At 37.0% G+C, this 20,062-nt stretch overlaps 1 protein-coding gene across 3 annotated transcripts in view; it reads right to left on the reverse strand.

Annotated features, from left to right (window-relative positions):
* Positions 1–20,062, reverse strand: part of SMAP1 (small ArfGAP 1) — a 92,475-nt gene that overhangs the window by 12,589 nt on the left and 59,824 nt on the right. For 2 of the 3 annotated variants that reach the window (XM_069011339.1, XM_069011341.1), the window contains 2 exons: positions 10,073–10,157; positions 648–775 (listed from right to left, as the gene is read on the reverse strand). In XM_069011339.1, coding sequence (XP_068867440.1) covers positions 648–775; positions 10,073–10,157 — 213 coding nt within the window. The remainder of the gene's footprint in view (positions 1–647; positions 776–10,072; positions 10,158–20,062) is intronic. The other variant, XM_069011340.1, reaches the window with a different exon arrangement.

The raw sequence follows: 20,062 nt of genomic DNA on the forward strand, positions 1-20,062 counted from the left end.
TTTACTTCCAAACTATCATGGCTATCAAGAAGGAGCAGGTCAGGTGCAGGGGTTACACTACTCTCTCCCGAGGAAAGCAAGACATACAAGTTCCAAGATGAGACAAAAGACAGACCAGCCCAGGTAGCAATATTAATTTTTCTTGCTATCCATTTTTGATTTTGAGTATGAAACTTCAGACCCCAGATTTTTAGCAGGTCTAAGAGAGAAGCATCTGCTGCAGCCTTTCCTAAATATCAGCATCACAAAGCAATAAGAGGTCTTAAAAATGATGACTTGATGCTCAATAGCCTGAGAACATAAAGTTATATTCAGCAATACCTATTAAAAAAAGAACAAGACAAAAGAATATAAATGAAAAGAAAACACTACTACCATCACCAGGATAAGACAGAATCCAATTTAGCTGGATAACCAGAAGGAAAGACCACACCATCTGCACTTCTATGTCCAAGCAGTGCAGAAGCTTGAAGAGGTGAGAAAAATACCAGTGTTACAGCTTAAGCATCTCCAGCCATGAGATGCTTAAGATGTGTTGAGAAGTGTGCATTCCTTCCATGTGGATGAACAATTCCCTGAAGGAAAACACACATGTGCATCCACATATTTACACATACATATAGCTAAATACACTTATTAAATTTTACCTGAGCAGGAGGTACTGCAGCTGCTGGTAAAGGATTAGAGATCATTGGGCCAAAGATATCCAGGTCATCATTCAGCGCTGTGACAGCAGCAGTGCCTCCATTTGTAACAGACGCTTCAGCTGGACCATCTAAAAAAGCAACAGAATCACTTTTAAAGTGAAAATTATTAATATCTTAACATCATGAGAATAATTAAAGCTGTCTGTTCCCTCCCACCCTGCCCTGATCAAAGATGTACTCAGTTTCTGAGATATTTTTCAGACTGCGATATTGTTCAGATTTTGTAAAGACTTCTTTCCCAAAGAATATGGCACATTAATGTACATCAGGAAAAAAAAAAACAAAAACCAAAGAACGACAAACCAAAATACTTCAAACTTCCCTAAGGACAAGCACACCAACTTAGCAGTACACACTACTCATTTTTCAGGAGTCCTTGCACACCAACATTTTTAGTAAGAATTAAATAGATATCTTACTGAGAAGGTCCAAATTTGGTAGCCATGTATCAGACAAAATACACTCATCTGTGCTCCTGAATTAAAATTTGCAATTTAGAATCCATGAAGTTATTCTTGATATGCTAATTTACTCAAGAGTACATAAATAAATTTTGCATTAGGGAAAAAGTCCATTCTTCCCCCTTTTTCAAAAGTACTTTGCACAGACTTTATTCTATAGCTCCATACGAACACACCGGCCAGGCACACTGAGCTAATTATCCATAAGAACCTACGGCTCTTGCTCTGAGCAGAATTAACTTCCACAGCCTTGGTGTCTGTAAGCCACTTTAACACATGAACACATTTACTGATGTAGGTGAAAGTGGATGCATGCAGGACAAAAAAGGACTGGAGAATTATGTTTTAAAGAGAATTTGCAAGAAATTACGTTAAAAGATACAGGGACAAAAATATCACAAAAGTGTTTTTAAGGAACAGAGCAACCATTTCTCTTTTGATTTTAAGCTGCTCAAGAACAAGTGGTAAGAACTGGCTAATAAATTTATACCTAAGCATATCACAAGTGGGTTGCCATTACATAGAGCTTGACAAATACAAAGGTGACTCTAGATTCCGCTGAACTTTATAATGACTATGTAGTCCTAACAATAAGTTTAAGAATGCTTTTATAGGCAACAGAAGAAGTTACATCTAAAATTATCTGATCTCAGAAGTCAGACTTCTCTGGTAGAACAAACTAGCTGAATTAAGTCAAAACCTTCTCTGCAAAAGGAACACTGCCATGACTAGCACAGCTGTTCATACATCACAGGAGGCTCAGTATTCCAAAAAGCCTAGATTACAGTACACTGGAAAAACTGCTACTAACATCATAAGACTGCATTCTGAAACAATCTATTCAGAAGAACATTACCCAGAGATGCTGTGCTGGTTTTGGCTGGGATAGAGTTAATTTTCCTCTCAGTAGCCAGTATGGGGCTCTGTTTTGGATTTGTGCTGGAAACAGAGTTGATAGCACAGGGATGTTTTCATTATTGCCAAGCAGTGCTTGCACAGTGTCAAGGCCTTTTCTGCTCCCTACCCCACCCCACCAGCGAGGAGGCTGGGGGTGCACAAAGAGTTAGAAGGGACACGGCCAGGACAGGTGACCCCAACTACCAAAGGGATATTCCATACCCTACACATGGTGCCATGCTCAGTATATAAAGCAGTGGGAAGAAGGAGGAGAACCTTTGGAGCGATGGCATTTGTCTTCCCAAGTCACTGTTATGCATGATGGAGCCCTGATTTGCTGGGGATGGCTGAACACCTGCCTGCCCATGAGAACTGGTGGACGAATTCCTGGTTTTGCTTTGCTTACATGCACAACTTTTGCTTTACCTGTTAAACTATTTTTATCTCAACCCATGAGTTTTCTTACTTCTACCCTCCTGATTCTCCATTCCACGGGGAGAGCGAGCAAGTGGCTGTATGGGGCTTAGTTGCCAGCTGAGGTCAAACCATGACAGATGCCTTCTCATTTCTGTCTGCCTTCCATGAAGGTGAAGGGGCCATGGGAATGAGTTGACGCTACTAGATCTTCTACCCTGAGTAAAAAGTGAGTGGCCTGAGGAATGTAAAGTAGCCACCTCAGTCAGTTGTACTACTCTTTTGTGACTTGACTTTGCTGGGGGACTGCTGTTGCAATGATTCTGAAAAGCAAAGTTACAAACTCAGCTATGATTATGACAAAGTTACTTACACCTTAATGCAAAGGTCTCCTCCTTCCCTTATTTCTGATGAATGGAAGCCAGTGGACAGCAAAATGACCATACATATGATCTGCTGCTCCATTCCATCCACATTAGTGCTTTGAGATGTGTGTAAATAAATACACTGGCCATTTAAGCACAAGTTTTTTTTGAGGTCATTCTGCAGACTGGCAGTTCCAACAACATCTCCCCAAAGGCTCACTGCTTCAGATAAATTTAGGAGTGAACTGTGCATAATTTTCAAGCAAAAGTACTGTCAGGAATTAATAATTTAATGTTCTCATTTTCTCAGTCAGGCACATGTATTAAAAAAATATCTCTCTCGTCACATTCCAAAGTAGTTTAGTTTCCCTGAATATAAAGGCGTTTAACACAGAAGACTGAAAATTTAAATGCAATCATTTAAAACAAGCATTTCACATATTTAGAACATTCATGACAGAACACATTTGCAAAAATATAGTATTTTTCAAGTATTTAATATGCTGCTTATAAACTAATATTACAAAACCCCAGATTTTTGCTAGATTGGTTCTGTAAGAATGTTATTTAGTAATGCATATGCCTTTCATCTCTTACTGAATAAATACCTCCCTGTCTCCACTGGTGCAGAAACCAGACATTTTGAATTACTGTTTACAACACTGTTTTAAGCCTGTATGAATAGTATTAATAGATGATCCTGTTTTACTGATTCCTCAAAATGTAATAGTTGGAATATTTACATCTATTAAAAAGAGACTCCAATAACCTTCCCCCTTCCCTACTGAAAGAACTAAGTTTCAGAATATAGAAAAAACCTAACAGTGTTTTTACTCCAGTTTATTACTTGTAGCAATATTAGTGTCCCCATTTAAATATATTTGCATGCAGGCATGTATAGACCTGTTTTTCAACACAGAAATTCACAGTTCTTATACAGAGATTATGGACATTTTCAACTTCAACACACAAGGTCATGGATTAGGATCTATGTCCTCCTTTCCCTCCTCATTTCAAAATAATTCTGTAATATCAGAAAGCTACTCCAGCAGAGTTCTAATTTATTCTAAGTATACCACTATTCATTCAACTTGTGCCACCTACTATTAAAACCTGTTTAGAAGAGGTGGTGTGTATATGACAGACGGCAACACAGCTGTAGCCTTTCCAGGGAACAGGTAAAAATCAGAATAAGTTACTTAGGCCCGTCTGAATATTTTGAGACATTTATAGCTTCAACCATGACAGGATTACTTTGAAGCAACTAGCTTTTGATAAACAGTACTTCCATCACTTTTCTGGAGAATCCATCCATAGGTAGCAATAAAATCTTAGATGTAGCAGAAGCCACTGCAATGAGAGCAGATGCAAGGCAGGGTTTCCATGCTCAGTCAGAGAAGGGAACGTGAAGAGGCAACAGATGCTGTTCTTCACCCTTCTTCCTGAGTGTGGTTCCAAAACATCTTTTCTTGCAATTTATGACAATATTACAGATAATATCTGACTGCTGTCTGCCCCCTGTAACAGCAGATGATGCTTCTGATTTCAGATTAGGAAGTCATGTTTCAGTTTGATAGAAAACCAAAAACTATTTACCAGGACGTATTTAATAATATAGTGAAGGGTTTAATAATATAGTGAAGTTTACCTTTACAGTTCTTTTTCTGTATATATTTTATTAACCCCTGACATGCCAATTTCCAATTCAGTGCTGTCTTCTGTTATTCACAGAAATCATAGCTTTCCTATACATCATCACTCCTTGGTATATTTATCTGCACCGACAGTGAGAATGACCAGCAGAAGGGCTTCAAACAGACAGCAGGAGAGGAAACAGCAGATCTGATCTTAAACTTTGCCTTTCTGAAACTCATTTTTATGGACCAAACTATTCACAAGAACTTTGTTACTAAGCAGCCATGTATTTTTATATAAACAATCACTTATGACAGCCATACCAAGACTTGCAATAGAGAGAATTGCATATGCATATAAATAATGCATTTGATTATTTTTTACACCAAATTACTAGGAAGGCAGAACTGAGAGAAATAGGTCAATAGTTCCAACATAAATCTGGGGTAAAGATGCAAACAGGGTCTGTCTGGCCAAAATTACTGCAGAATTATTTAATGTATTAGTAAAATTTTATTTACTGCTAAAACCTTTGCAGAAGTGAAAAAGCATTCATAGGGAGGCAATTTCTATATAATACTTTTGAAAATAAAACGTGGAAAGCCAGAAAGCTAGTAAGGCTGTATGCCTCAAGTGGTTGTAAATGTTTTCATTTTGGGTAGATATATTGCTTACCTAAGCATAATCTGAACACTGCAGCAATAATATAAATGTTAACGTATTTACAAGTTCAAGAACTGGGGCCATGCAAGCCTCACGAGGTTCAACAAGGCCAAGTGAAAGGTCCTGCACTGGGTCAGAGCAATCCCTGCTATCAATACAGGCTAGAGGACAAATGGATTGAGAACAGCCCTGCAGAGAAGGACCTATGGATCCTGGAGGATGAATATCTGGATATGAGTGAGCAATGCGCACTTGCAGCCCAGAAACTGAACTTTATTCTGGGCTGCATCCAAAGCAGCGTGGCAAGCAGCTCGATGGAAGGGATTCTACTCCTCTACTCCACTCTGGTGAGACCCCACCTGGAGTACTGCATTCAGCTCAGGAGTCCCCAGCACAGGAAAGACATGGACATGTTGGAGCAGATCCAGAGAACGGCCAGGAAGCTGATCAGAGGGATTTCTCCTATAAGGAAAGGCTGAGATTGTTGGGGTTGTTCAGCCTGGAGAAGGGAAGGCTCCAGGGAGACCTTATTGTGGCCTTCCAGTACCTAAAGACCTATAGGAAAGATTGGGACAGACTGTTTTATTAGGACCTGTAGTGATACAACAAGGGGTAACGGTTCTAAACTAAAACAGAATAGATTCAGACTAAATATAAGAAAAAAATTTTTCACAATGAGAGTTGTGAAAGGTTGCCTGGAGAGGTGATAGCTGCCCCTTCCTTGCAAACATTGAAGGCCAGGTTGGATGGGGCTTTGAGCAAACCAATCTAGTTGAAGATGTCCCTACTTATGGCAAGGGGGTTGGACTAGATGACCTTTAAAGATCCCTTCCAACCCAAACTATTCCATGATTCTAGGAGTCTATGATCTGTATTTGCATATGTGATATTTATGTACTTCTGAATGTATCTTTACTATTTCTTAAATGCAACTTTCCAACTTAGGACCAATCATGCTGCTTTGGTACTTACCCAACAGTACTGACAAAAGTACACTTCTCAGTTATGCAACATTCAGCTACACTTCATATCACGATTAACCTCTCAAAACTTCACTGAATTCTTTCAGAGAATATTGCCCATGCAGAAGCAGAAAAACAGCTTTTAGCATATCATACTTTAGCTCCAACCATGCCAGATGAATGCCCCACACATCAAATTCTGTAAATAACAACATAATAGATCTCTTTTCTTTAGTCATTCATTGTAACTACAGCGGTGAATCCAGAAAACACAATTGTTTATTTTATGAAGGGCACCTCTAAACATGGCAAATTACACAGAATATGTAAAATGCACTTTTCCTCTTTCTGGTAGCTCTGTAAGGTAATATCATTTAGAAATACTATTTTTTCCTCCTTTATTTCTCTATATGTTGAAGTAATTTCTAAGTGGCATACCTTGGCTAACACAATGATCCCAAACTGCCTGTGTAACATTCCCATATTCCATATTTGTACATAGCTTTCACATCATTTTTTACAAAATATTAAGAAATCATTTACATCAACCTGGCATAAGTGGAGACATCTACCTTGTAAGAAAAAAAAACCAAAAAGGAGGACAGAGCACAAGGTTAACACCAGTGAGATGAAAATACAGCACCGCCAATCACTTAAGTGCTGAAGAACTGTGGTTTACACACTGTGACTTTCAAACTAAAGAACGTTTCCTATAATTACCCTATTAAAAATTCATTTTATAAAATCCTGTATTATTGATTTTAGTGTCAATTTTAGGTCTCCAGATTTTCAACAGGGCATTCTTCCAGCATGGGTAAGATCCAAGTAATTGTAGAGATGACTAAAAAAGCAGCGTTAGGCTTGGCCTACAGAAAAAGGCTATTATTTCCCACTGCCTGGGAGTAGAGGGAAGGAATTTGGGGCTGCACAGCAAGAACAATAGCACTACTGCTTGTAGAGATCAAAACAATATTTTGCTTGTACCTGTCCATTTCCCCACCTTTCTGTGCGTGGAGTTCTGAACCAAAATCTATTCTGAATCAAAAAGCCAAAACCCATGAATGTTGTTGCATCATCAAAACGTGAGTATCTAAACAGCATCTCAGCAACAACCCCTTGATCAGGAAATCAAGGGAACCACATGAATCTGTTTAGAAGGGCTCAGAACAAACACAAATGTGATAGTATGGTCACAGAGGATATTATGCTTTTTCTCCTATTACCAGATTTAAAGGTACAATTTTCCAAGGCATATCATCTTGAAAATTTTGCAATTTGTAAAGAAAAGTGAAAGAGAGTTTGTTTTTAGAAAATTGCCTAGCTCCAATTTACATAGGGTAAGTCCTATCTAAGGAAGTTTACCTTCTGATGAGGTCGCTACTACAAAACCAACTGAGACAAAAACAACAATGACCCAGAGATTAATACCATACCCAAAGCTAGCACTGGGGGTTACTCAAGAAAATACTTTGCAAAGAAGCTGGGCTGTTCTGAAAGCCAAAATTATTCTAGCATGAATTCTGATCCATTAAAATTACTTAACCTGCTATCACAAGTGATTTTGAGCTGCCCTAATAAAGCTAGTACTATTCTTCATTTGAAGATATGAAGTCCTAAGAGAATGAATCCTCATTAGAAACATGTCCACACAGTAAGAAGAACAAGCTAAGCAATCATATCCATTTTAATATTATTTGATATGACATATCAAACATTTTCATCAGCAGTGCATTGCTGCAGCAAAAAAGGTGAGTGGGATTCTGGGCTGTATCCACAGTGGTGTTACTTGCTGAGGCAAAGATGTGACCATCCCATCAACTCAGTGCTTCCCAGGCTGGAGTGTGTGTCTATTTCTGGTCCCCCAGTTCAAGACAGACACAGAATGGAGAGGGTCCAAAGGAGAGGCATGAAGATGGCCAAAGGGCTGGAAGACCTGCTCTATGAGGAAAGATTCAAGGAGGTTGGTCTTTACTCCCTGGAGAAGGGAAGGCTCAGGAACACTTTCATCCCAGTATGCCAGTACTTAAAGGGCAGCTGCAAAGAGGACAGAGCCTCTCTCTTCAAAACACATGGAGCCACACAGGGCAGACAGGGGGCAACAGGTACAAGTTTGTCAATGTAAGAAAGACTTTTTTTACCATGAGATCAGTTACTTGAACAGCTCCACAGATATGATAGAGTCCCCATCACTGGAGGTTTGCAGGCTGTGCCCAGACAGGATGCTAGATTATCTCTACGCTCCCCTTCCCATGGAATCCTTGGGCCAGACGGTCATTTGAGGCCTCTTCCAACCTAGACTATTCTACGGTTCTGTGATATATTGGGTTGGTGTGATCTCTCTTTTAATACTATCTGAAGTCTTCTATTGCTGGTGTTAATTAAAAGACAACTCTCCAAATGAAATATGCAGGTCTGCTCTCATTAACACATATCTCATTTGCAGCTCAGTGGAGTCCAAGTGCTACTGGCTTATTACACTGCTTTTCAATTTGTTATTTAAAAGATCTTTAAGCGTTCCCGCCTCTAAAATTATGGGGTTTTAACATACATATTATAAACTTTGCCCTTTTTATGTCTCACTGAAGAAGCAGAGCTGTTGAACACCAATTATAATACTATTTTCATTGCACACCACATCTCAAGTTAGCCAATGTAATCCAAGTTCGTTATTGTATCATAAAACAGTGTTACCAAGATACTTTTCAAATCATGACCAAAAGAATACAGAAGCCCAGCAATCTCAAAACCACATATTGATTAAATTTTAGTTTTTAATTAGGTTGGTCTCCTAAAGGAAAATCAGCTTTCCATCAAGTCTGAATTACTTTTTTTTAAAATAGGCTCATTCAGCATTCTTTCTATGGTGTTAATTAAGATTTGCATGCTTATAGTAGCAGATTACTTGGAATGAGATATGGACAACATACACATAACCCATGCAAAAATGGTACTTTACAGTTAGCTCTACATCAGAGGGAAAATAACACATATTTCGGATGAGAGCATAAATTTTAAAACAGAGAAGACATTTACTGTTTTTTCACATTAATCATACCTAGAAACAAAAAATTTTAAAAAACCCAAAACATTTTTCTACAAAGTGAAGTTTTTAGAATTACATTTAAAAGATTTATTAGCCTCCTCCAATATGTAGAAATTATGTAGAAAATTAAGAATGACCATTACATTGATATAAAGTGAATACTCTTAATATCCACTCACAACTTGTGGAAAATTTTCCTAACACTGAATATCAAAAGGAAAGAAAAATAGTTACAGTAATATTTTATTCTTCCATTTCCATTTTAAGATTCTATCAAATGGAAAAAACAGATTTAGAGCAACACTAGATAAATGAAAGACATATTTTATGAATATGGCCTATACACAACAGTATAGGCAGACAGTGTAAACAAAATTATTCTACTAGAAACTAGTTTGTTTACAGGACAGTCCATAGTTACCTGCTAGTCAGAAAACAAAAAGGTGTATTAGATAAAAATGAATGATGGTTGCAGTCAGTACAGAACACTGAAATGCCCAATATATTAAGTTTTACAAGGTATTAGTCAGCTACAGTCTGACAGTTTACCATTCTTTTAACTAATACAGGAATTGTATGATATAATGTATTTTACAGATACATAATTCAGACCACCTCAGCATTTTCATTAAAAAGTAGACTTGTACCATAAACAATGAAATACTACAATCCACGAGGCCTTTGAATATCACTTTGATAACTTCCCCTTCCCACAGGAGCTCATTACTCTCCCTAGCAAAACATAAGTACAGATATACCCACATGTCCATGGCATTTTCCTTTATAGTTTTAAATTCATGCATACAATCTTAGGGTTTTCAAATTCATCTATCAGTAAGCACAGAGAAAACAAAAATATATCTATTAAAATATAAAATTATATATCTATGTTTGATTTAAAACCAAGTAATTATGTACTGCTTACCAAGTCCTAAAAGGTCAATAGTGGGTTCTGATGACTTTTTTGGACTTGCTTTAGCTTCTGATTGCTGATCCTCTTTCTTCTGTGGCTTGTAAGGGATAAAAAATAAACACAAATAACATGTCTGAAAAGATTTAGTGCTTAAAAAATTCTCATTGAAGATACTGCTTCAGTCTCAGAAGTAAAAGCCCTTTTCCATATTCGTTTATCATAATGAATTTGATTTGTAATGAAGTATGTGGCAGTTATGGTCAAAAGGGACATGGCACATGACTGTAAAAAATTATTGTTGTACTTTCACTGGTATGTAGTAAATTTTTCAATAAATCTAAGTTCAAGGATAGCTTAAAAATAAGCTGAAGTCTTAAATGGAACCCTGTGTATTGAGCAGTAGGCAAAAAGCTGTCTGTAATTTATCAACTCATTTCAGCAACCAAACAACACAGTTCTGCAATATTAAAGAGAAAAAAATGACGTTTTTAAAAGCTTAACTTTAAAAATTAGAAGTGTACTAATGACATTAATTCGCCTTTCTGCAGAGAACATGCAGAATTTACAGATGTTGAGCACTGATGCACACAACCTGAGTTCATGATCTTTTTCTTTATAAACCTGAAAGCTAACAACAGCATTCTTCTCCTTCTGAAAAGGGAACCCCATGTCTTTTCTCGCCTAGAAACGTCAAAATATACGATGGTATTGATGTGAGATTTGATTATGAAAATTACTTCATAAATCTGTTTATAGCTCTTCTCACACCAATATCAGGCTGATCCCCCGAATCCATCAAAACATCGATTTCTAAAATGAACACCAACTGGTTTATAGTAGTGACATGACAAATGCATTTCTTCATATGCCTTCAAATGTGCCTTTGTTCTGTACTTATCACAAAACCCCGAAGCGGACTGGTTGATCAATGAATACAGCCTTCAACTAGAAGAGGTTACCCAGTAACAGTGGCAGGATACTGTCAGGCTGGACAACGGGCTGACACCAACAGAACCTGCTTCACTCACACCTTTATCACATACATAACGTGGCTTTGACAGGGTCATTGAGGCTCCCGAGGTTGCTGAAGTCATTAAATCTTAGTATTTAGCATTAGGAGAACTTTAAAGTTTAACACAATTGTATAAAGATCTCCTATTCAAGGTAATCCTACACTTTCTTCCTCTCCTGCAAAAGGGGGACAAAGAGCAATGGGCTTGGTGTTTGGAAAGAGCAGTGAAGAAACTCAAGAGTATTAAAAGCAGCCCAAGTGAACAGAAGCCTGTTACACTACAGACACTCCTCTTGCATGAGCCAGTCCCCACTGTAAACCTTCAGCAAGGAGCTCCAATGAACCAAACTCCATTTCTGCAGCTACCACAAACAGACATCCTCACAGATAATCTGACCCTCGCTAGTCTCTCAGAGAAATACTTGCTCCCTCTTTCCAAAAGTCCTTAGGTTGATGTTACATATCTTGCTCAAGATCCAGCTGTTTGAGAAATAGCCTGATGAAAAAACAGTCCATGAATTCCCTGATTCTCTACTGTATTATAACTTTCATCATTGCCTTTACGATCTGGAGCATAGCACACTCATTCCAAATGCTCAGAAAAAGTACTGTTTTTGAAAGTAAACCATGACAGCATATCAAGATTTTTTTTTAAATCTACAATTCAAAATGAAGTTCTCTATAACTGACCATATCTCAGTAAATATGCTATAAACCAACAAAATTATTACTATAAACACTAATCAGAATTAACAGTGAGTACTTCAGAACAGAATGTGCCATAAAACCTTGCACATTTGAGTCTTCTCCACTTCTGTAAGAAACACTACGGGTCACAGAAGCTGTAAAAAGAAGAAGTATTTCTGATATGCTCCTTTATTTAATGAAACTGGCTTTTCCCCCTTTTGCTTAAACAGCTTAAAAATTCTGAATATAGAAAGATTTATTTCAACTGAAAAGAAAAACTGTTAGAATTATATTAAATGTGCAGATTTTCATTACACTGTATTAGATTTCTGATAACTACCTAAAACCACAAGTTTGAAATAATTTAAAGCTTGACGGGTTAGTTTTGAATGCAAACTTTTCACAGAAACCAAACACTTCTTCATGCATTAATAAGAACTAAAGAGAAACAATTCAAATAGCACTTTTTTTTATTTGGTACTTATTACTGTGGCAAATTAATCTTATTACCTAAACTGAAAATTTTAAAATGTGGGAGGAATAATCTGCATAGGTCCCCTGTTTTGTGAAATGAACATTTTCAATAAATATTAAATGCATATTCCTGTTTCATCACTCTCTAGACACAAGGTATAAAAATACAAATTTCTATAAAAATTTGATCCCTTAAGATATCCTTTTCCAACATCGTTACTGTTATTTCTGGATCAGCAGTTTCTGTCCCATTTTGCTCCCCTTCCCAGTATGTAAGCTACTAGATTTTAAGGCTACTTCATAGTTAATTACTTTAAGATAAGCTGAAAAATTATTTTCAAGCTTGTTAGTACAGCAAATATTTCCAGCCATTAATACTGCATTTGTTTCCTTGGTGAGATTTTCTCCTTAAAGCACTATTCAACATCTTTACAGCTACACAGTTTTCACCAACATTCTAACCTTCAGTCTGAAAAATGAAAAAATGCGTTAGTCACCTAACATTTACCAGTAATTCATCTGTACAACAGCAGACATACAAAGCAATATCAGCTATTTAGAACAAAAAAATCTTCCTCTTTAATTTTACCTGCAATATTATTTTGTTCCCCCCATTCTCTCACCATAACTAGCACCATTTCCTGGAATTTCCTATCCTCCTGTCTGAGATTTCAATCAATTCTAGAAATTGGTATGCCTTTTTTTCTGTTTAAGATATTTCATGGCACATAGGAGGGCTTTTGTGCAAATTCAGAAGACATCTGTTTGGTGCTTAAGGTCTGCCATGACAGACTGCTCTAAAGTCACCCACACTTAGGCATAAATTAGGTAAGGTTGGCACCAGTGGGATGAGTTAGAACAAAAAACTTGCACACACACAATTATTCTTAAGAACACCTAAATGACCCTCACTGCCATGCTGCTTCTTGAGACATTCTTGTTCTCTGTTCAGTCCCATGGATTCTGCACTGTGGTCCACCTGAAGTAGGTATAACAAAAAGCAAGCCTTAGTTCAGTGTTCTGTAGCAGAGATCATGCCATATTTCTGGGTCTGGAAGAGACCTCAAGAGGTCTCTTCCAGCCCATGTAATTCTGGCATAAACAAGGTATTGAAACTTTTGGGCAAGAACAAAAAGGAAGTCACACTGGAGTCGCTAGAAAATTTTATTTCAAATCATAGAGAAATGTGATGTTTAATTTCTTTTTAGCAGTTTTGCCCCAGTAGGACTTGTACATGACTAAGCTTTATGTAGAGAGTGGCCTTTTGAGATGTTAATATTAAGTACTGCACTCAGTGAGCACAGAAGTGTGCAACAGGAAAAAAACCTGCATAACAAGGCAGTGACATTTCTTGAACTTACTGCTTAATTTAGTGTTGTGTTTTATCTAAAAAATACCACACTTCGTAGAGATGCAAGGTTGCATAACAAATGCTTGGGAGTCTTGCTGCACTAAGATTCATCTCAGTTTCTATTACTAGTCTCCTTGACTCCCACAGCAATTATTTTTAGGTATTGACACCAGTACTAGATAATCTATTCCTTGTTATGCCCTTTGGAGTAACACTGCATTAAAAATTGGAGACTAAGCAGCATTAAGTAAACTAAAAATAGCATTAAGAATCTGATATGAAAAAGGCAAGTAGAAGGGAACAGGTACACAATTTTGTGCACTTACTGTCAAGCAGAACCTTCAAGGTTATTTGGGCTACTATTTTTTTTATGACATTCAAGATTGTCTTAGTAATATATATGGGTTTAGTGAACAAAGTACATCGTTATAACAATCCCTAGATATATTTACTTCAGGTCGTGTATTAACAGCTTCTCATTCAAAATCATTTTTATGCTGCTAGTACATTCTTCTGAAATAGTGTCCTTGCAAACAGCAGAGCATCAAGACATCTTTGATATGCAGGCCTTACATGGCCATTTTTCACAGTTGTCACTAATGGCCACTACATTACCCTTCAGGGTTGCTCTCATGTTGGAGACCTACTAAAAGCAAGCAATGTCCACTGCCTTAAATTATTTTGAGATTATTGAAAACAATTTGTTTGCAAATATCACTGAAAGAGAAACTGAAGCCAGAACAAGCTTCCAGGGAGTTGATTCTTTTGCATCCTCCACACGATCAGCTTATTTTCTAGCATGACTTGGAATTTTTTACTTAAAAAAAACTTGAGTCCTTGTTTTGAAAAGAGCCACAATTAAGTAATTTAAATAACCCCTTGTTCAGCAGGTATTAGGTACTTTTGCCAAATTAAGGAGGCAAATAAAGAATTAACCTTGCAACCTCTTACAAATATTTTCACCTATAAAGCACGTCTTTTCAGTAGAGAAGCAGGGATACACTCATTACTCAGATCCAGTATGGGCACTATAAATTTTTGCAATCCTGTAGATGACAGGTAACTGGGATACAATAATCTTTTATTGTTTTATTTTCCAGTGCTGTCCTTTTAACCTTCCTCTCAAGTAAACTCTTCTGTCACTCCTATCTTCAGGGGCAAGAAGCAAGACCCAGGGAACAACTGGTTGCTCAGTTTCACCTCAATACCTAGGAAGGCGATGGAACAATTAACCTGGAAACCACTTCCAGGCACATGAAGGACAAGAATGTTAGTGGGAGGAATCAGCATGGCTTCATCAAGAGGAAGCCATGCTTGACCAAGCCAACAACTTTTAACAGTGTCGTGACTGGCTTGGCAGACAAGGGTGGAGGATCACAGTGTCTTCCTTTACTTCAATATGGTTTTTTGATGGAGTCTGTAACTGGATAAAGGTGCCATCATGGAAACAATTCCCACTTCACACTCCTGCTCTTGTTTAATTCTTAGTATCCAGTGATGACTGACTCCTAATTTTATACCCAAATAAAGCTATGTCTTAATCCTGTCTGCTGTACATCTGCAAAACAATAATTTGACAGTATGGTACTAATACCACATCTGTAAGTAGTCCTTATATAAAAAGATTAATCGTCTTTCAGTATCTAAAGAGCAAATATTAAAAAATATTTATGAACTCGTAACTTTACCTCTACCAAAATGAACAACTGGGAAATTATATCTGCACATAAGAAGTAGGATCTCTTTCTTATTTAATTAAAATGGAAATGCAGAAATGAGTATTTGGACTTTCACGTAATTTCCCACACACTCTCACTGTAAATCAACTAGCTTGAAATTACTGGATAGAAATTTATATGCTGGTAATCTCCATATACCTCCACGCTGCACTTTGGTCAACTGTAATATTTTGCACTACGAAACCATCACAAACAAAATCCAAAAGCAGGCAACAGTGGAGAAGACCAGGCCACCTCTAACTTATTTGATTTTAAAGCAACCAAGTGCACAAGCCTACTTTAATCTCACACTGAGATGATGCCTTCATTAGTGGGGGCTGCACCAGCCAGTCTTCTTGTGGTTCATAGAGATGCTGTCTACGATTTAATTCATCTTGCTCATTTCACTACCATTAGAAAATGGTAGGGTTAATCACTTATCAAACTTCTTCATTTATCCACAATATCAGCTCTAAGATTTTAAGGTAATTTTCAGTCTATCAGGTTTTGATGGAAATGCTATGAAAATTTGTACCGAAGTTTTGAGGTTTATTCTGCTACAATTCTGACTACATCCTTAAAGATGAAAAGAACACCATTGTCAAAAAGTTCCCAATTTACACAGAACGAGAAAGTTTTCCATTCCATCATGAGAGAGTGTCTTTTAACTCAGCAACCTGCATTTAATGCTGCATTACTGTGCCACCCTCCTTTATTCTTTCTTTACTAATTTTGTGCAACAATATAAGTTGTCTGAGGTTTTCTTTTTAAAAAATGGGTAAGAACACCAGGTTAGGCCAGCAAAACAAAAAAAAAGCTTTCGACTAGGTCTCAAATTAAAAAAGAAAGCTCCATTTTATAGAAATCAATATTAGCCTTTATTGAGCTCTCACAATGTATTGCCTTCAATATACCACTAGTTACACCATTCTAGTTCAATATAATTTATGTGAAATACTTGAGTTAAATGAAATCAAATAAATCAGCAAGTAACAGTGTTAACTACTCTATTCACACCTGAAGTTCTAGAGTTGATTTATCAGACTTGCTTCTCTCTCTTGTATGTTACTCTAAAACAAATTATTAGTGAATAAAGATGTTTCTTTGATGAGGACAGGGGAACTGATAGGTACTTTATACTGTATATTTTGCAAACTAATTGCCTGTATGGATCTGGCTGGGATGGAGCTCACATTCTTCACAGCAGTTGATACAAGGCTGTACTTTGGATTTGTGGCTACAACACTGTCATAACACACTTGTGTTTCAGCTACTGCTGAAAATCACTACTGCTGAGTAGTGATATTTTGATAACTGTGTCATTTTAGTTTTGCTAGCTTTGCACAATTATATTTCTTGTTTTGCTAATTTCAGCAAGCCAACCTCCAAGCACCTCGTTAAGTACATTCAAGGACTACACACAGACATACATATACACTTAGGAGTCAGCAATACTTCCCTGTTGGTACATTTTCTTCACAATCTCCTTCTCTACCCTTTCTCTGGCATTCTACAGACTTTGTCAAACAGATGCAAGGAGCACATGAATCAAGGGAATCAACCTATACACAAACCTCATCCTGCAAACTACAGTGAATTCCCAAATCCAGTTTTCCCACTGGAGCTCAGCATACACAAGCCTTGAAGATCTTAATCTGAGTATCATAGTTTTGCAGTTGATTCATCCAAAGGTAAGCTCCAAGTCCCTGGAAAGGGCAGCAATGCTTTCTCACAGAAACCTGGATTGCAAGTCTGCAGGAGATAGGATTGTGAAGAACATTTAGTAACACCTGAAGCATAAGTCACGTACTGTAGGAAGTCCAGTGTGTCAGCAGGGTGTTTCATCAAATTTTCTTCAGCCAGCTATTTTTGGAGATAGCCATTAAATGAGTGATTTGTACTGCCTCAGAAAAAAAGAAAAAAGAAATGAAAGCATTGCCTAGTCAATCCTCCTCCTTCCTCTGTACAAAGGTTATAGTACAGCACACAGGATGCTGCCTATAGGGGATATGGTTATATATGGGCAAGACAAAAAGGAGGCACAGTACCACCGTGACTGACTGTCACACACCTATTAAATTCACATAAGTAACAGGATGCTGTGAGGTCTATAGCTGCTGTCTCTGACGCTCCCTTTCTGCAAAACAAGCTTGTCCTTTCCCAGCTTTCAGCACTGTGCCCAAACACATCTGGCTTTTAGGTGCACAAGATGGGCAGGGAAAGAAGAGGGAAGTGGAAAGCTTTACACCAGCTTGCTTGGTTGACAGAACAGACAACATACATGAGGTCTTCTGATAAGTGTTACACTTTGAATGATAAAACAGTAAGAATACTAAGATCTAGCATCAAATACACTGCTCTGCGGTCAAACCCATTGCCTTTTTTTGACTACTATTGTAGTAAAATAGGAAAATAATCCAAGTTTGCTAAATGAGTAAGGACACTGGTATCCTTTCAGAACATTGTTTAATACAGTCATACATTCCAGGGCCTATGGTCAATCTAAATTTATTTCTTCTGCACATCCCTGTTCCCCAGAATACTCTCCTCTGACAGGCAGCTGAGGGCATTTTGTACTGGAACTGAGTTGTGAAACAAACTTTTTTGGTAAGGCCTGGTTCAAAAGTGCCAGCACACAGTCAAAATACTGTAGTTATTTGTCTTTAAAAATGGGAGATTCAGGTTTCCATTTTCTGCTTCTGTAACCTTATGTGAGTTATTGTCATATGCACAGATATTAAGGGTTTAACAGCTCCAAAAGATGTGACACCCAATAGAAATGTAAACCATACCAAATACTTTAAAAACAAGCAGAATTTTGCCAAATTCACTATTACAAGATGATAATGTAAATAATTTAGCAGATCTCAGCACCAGCATTTAGGATTATCATTGACCTTATTCTCGCTTACACTGTGTGAGAGCATTTAAAGGGGTAGCATACACAGTGCAGGACATAAGCCACACGATTAACAGCTCTGAAGTAGAAAAACACTACAGTCAGAGCAGTCATAAGTTACTAATTTAAAAATCTCTCCTCTCTCAAGCAAGATATCAGTCACTGTCAAAAATCTGATTCATCAGCTGTCCAGTCCACTTATCTGCTCCCATTTTCCTTCATATTTTTTTCCTCAATTTTCCACTTTAATGAAAAATTCATATGAATCTAGAACTCAGTCTGTTCAAAACACATCTGATTACCAATGCATTTCTAACTCATATTTCCTACCTTAACTACAAGGAGCCTTATGAAAGCTAAAGATACATCTTTGAGATAATTTTGAGAATAGCACTTCTAACTTAAAAGTAATTTTAGTTCACTCACTAGAGCTCATGTACACCTCTACGGTTACTGAACAAAAGCCTTCCTTTGCCCTTAATACATAGGAATTGTATGCCTTGTGGATAAAACAATTGCATTCTTTCCCTCTTCATTACCTGCTTGCAATAAAACTTGCAAGAGAGCATAAACATTTGAGGATTGCCATATGAGAAAATAATGTTAGTAATTTACTATAAGCTTGCAATAGGTTCACAGATATGATTTTTCCTGACACTTACGCTATACAAAGTTTAGTCCATATCCATTTACAGCATTTCTTACATAGGCACATCCTAGAATTTTTAAAGAATGTTTTTATGGCTTTCATACCTGACCTGCAAATAAGTAAAAACTAATCTTTTCATAATATTTAATTTAAATGGCGTTAAAGATGAAACGTGTCACTCTATTTACCCTCCTATAAAACACCAGCATTTTTTCTTCAGACTTGCAACTAAAGATGAAGAAACTTAGAAATCAGACTAACTCTTCAGAACCGAGGATACTTTTATCAAATGATTAACTCCTATTTTGCCTAACTAGCATAAAAAGCCAGAAAACCAATGTAGTATACTGAAACACAAGTTAAAATATGGTGGTATCACTATTAAGTTGTATAGACTACAGCGACTCTGCAATCAAACTCTGATGCATTTCTAATCAAGAGAAAAAGCATGTCGACAACAACAAAAAAAGCCACCATTCTTATTTATCAAACTAGAATTACCTTAAACCAAACAAAGAGCCAAGCCAAGAGGAAAACATAAATTTATTATTTAAGAGTCTATTGTGATTATTTCAGTGAATCACTCACAGACACTCAACTACTTACACCCACCTGGGTAAGCCTATCTAAGGCATTCACACTACACAAACCAACAAAACCAAATTGCCTTTTGTTGTTGTTGCTAAATATGATTCTGTACACATGAAGGTCCTTCAGTCAAAACACATACCCAAAGGAAAACTTTTTAAAGTGGTCCTTGATCTACATCTTCACTTTAAAAGTCTGGGTATATGAATTGCATTAGATTTTTCACAGTTAGAGCAAGATACTTAAGCAAGATTATGTAAAATGCATTATATCTTTAGTCATTTGAATTAAAAACTTCATGGCAGAACAAACAGACCCTGCACCATAATCTTATTCCATTAATATGATTTTATCTGGGTCTAGGCTAATACACTAATCATTTCTGTGAAAATGGATTAAGACTTTTCCTTTGTTCTTACTTATTGACCAAGCAGTACTAACATTGTATTTTAACTGAATTTAAAATGTTAGCTCAGATCTCATTTACTTTAGTCAGTGTATTCCAAGAAGGCTTAAAACCTTTCATGTCTTGTACTTTGCTGAATTGGTTTAGCTCCTTTCTAATGCATCAGACAATCTCAGAGGCCCTTTTACCTTGCTCAAAATGACGTATGAACCACGTAA

The sequence above is a fragment of the Aphelocoma coerulescens genome, chromosome 3 (genome assembly GCF_041296385.1).
Source record: "Aphelocoma coerulescens isolate FSJ_1873_10779 chromosome 3, UR_Acoe_1.0, whole genome shotgun sequence".
Lineage (NCBI taxonomy): Eukaryota > Metazoa > Chordata > Aves > Passeriformes > Corvidae > Aphelocoma > Aphelocoma coerulescens.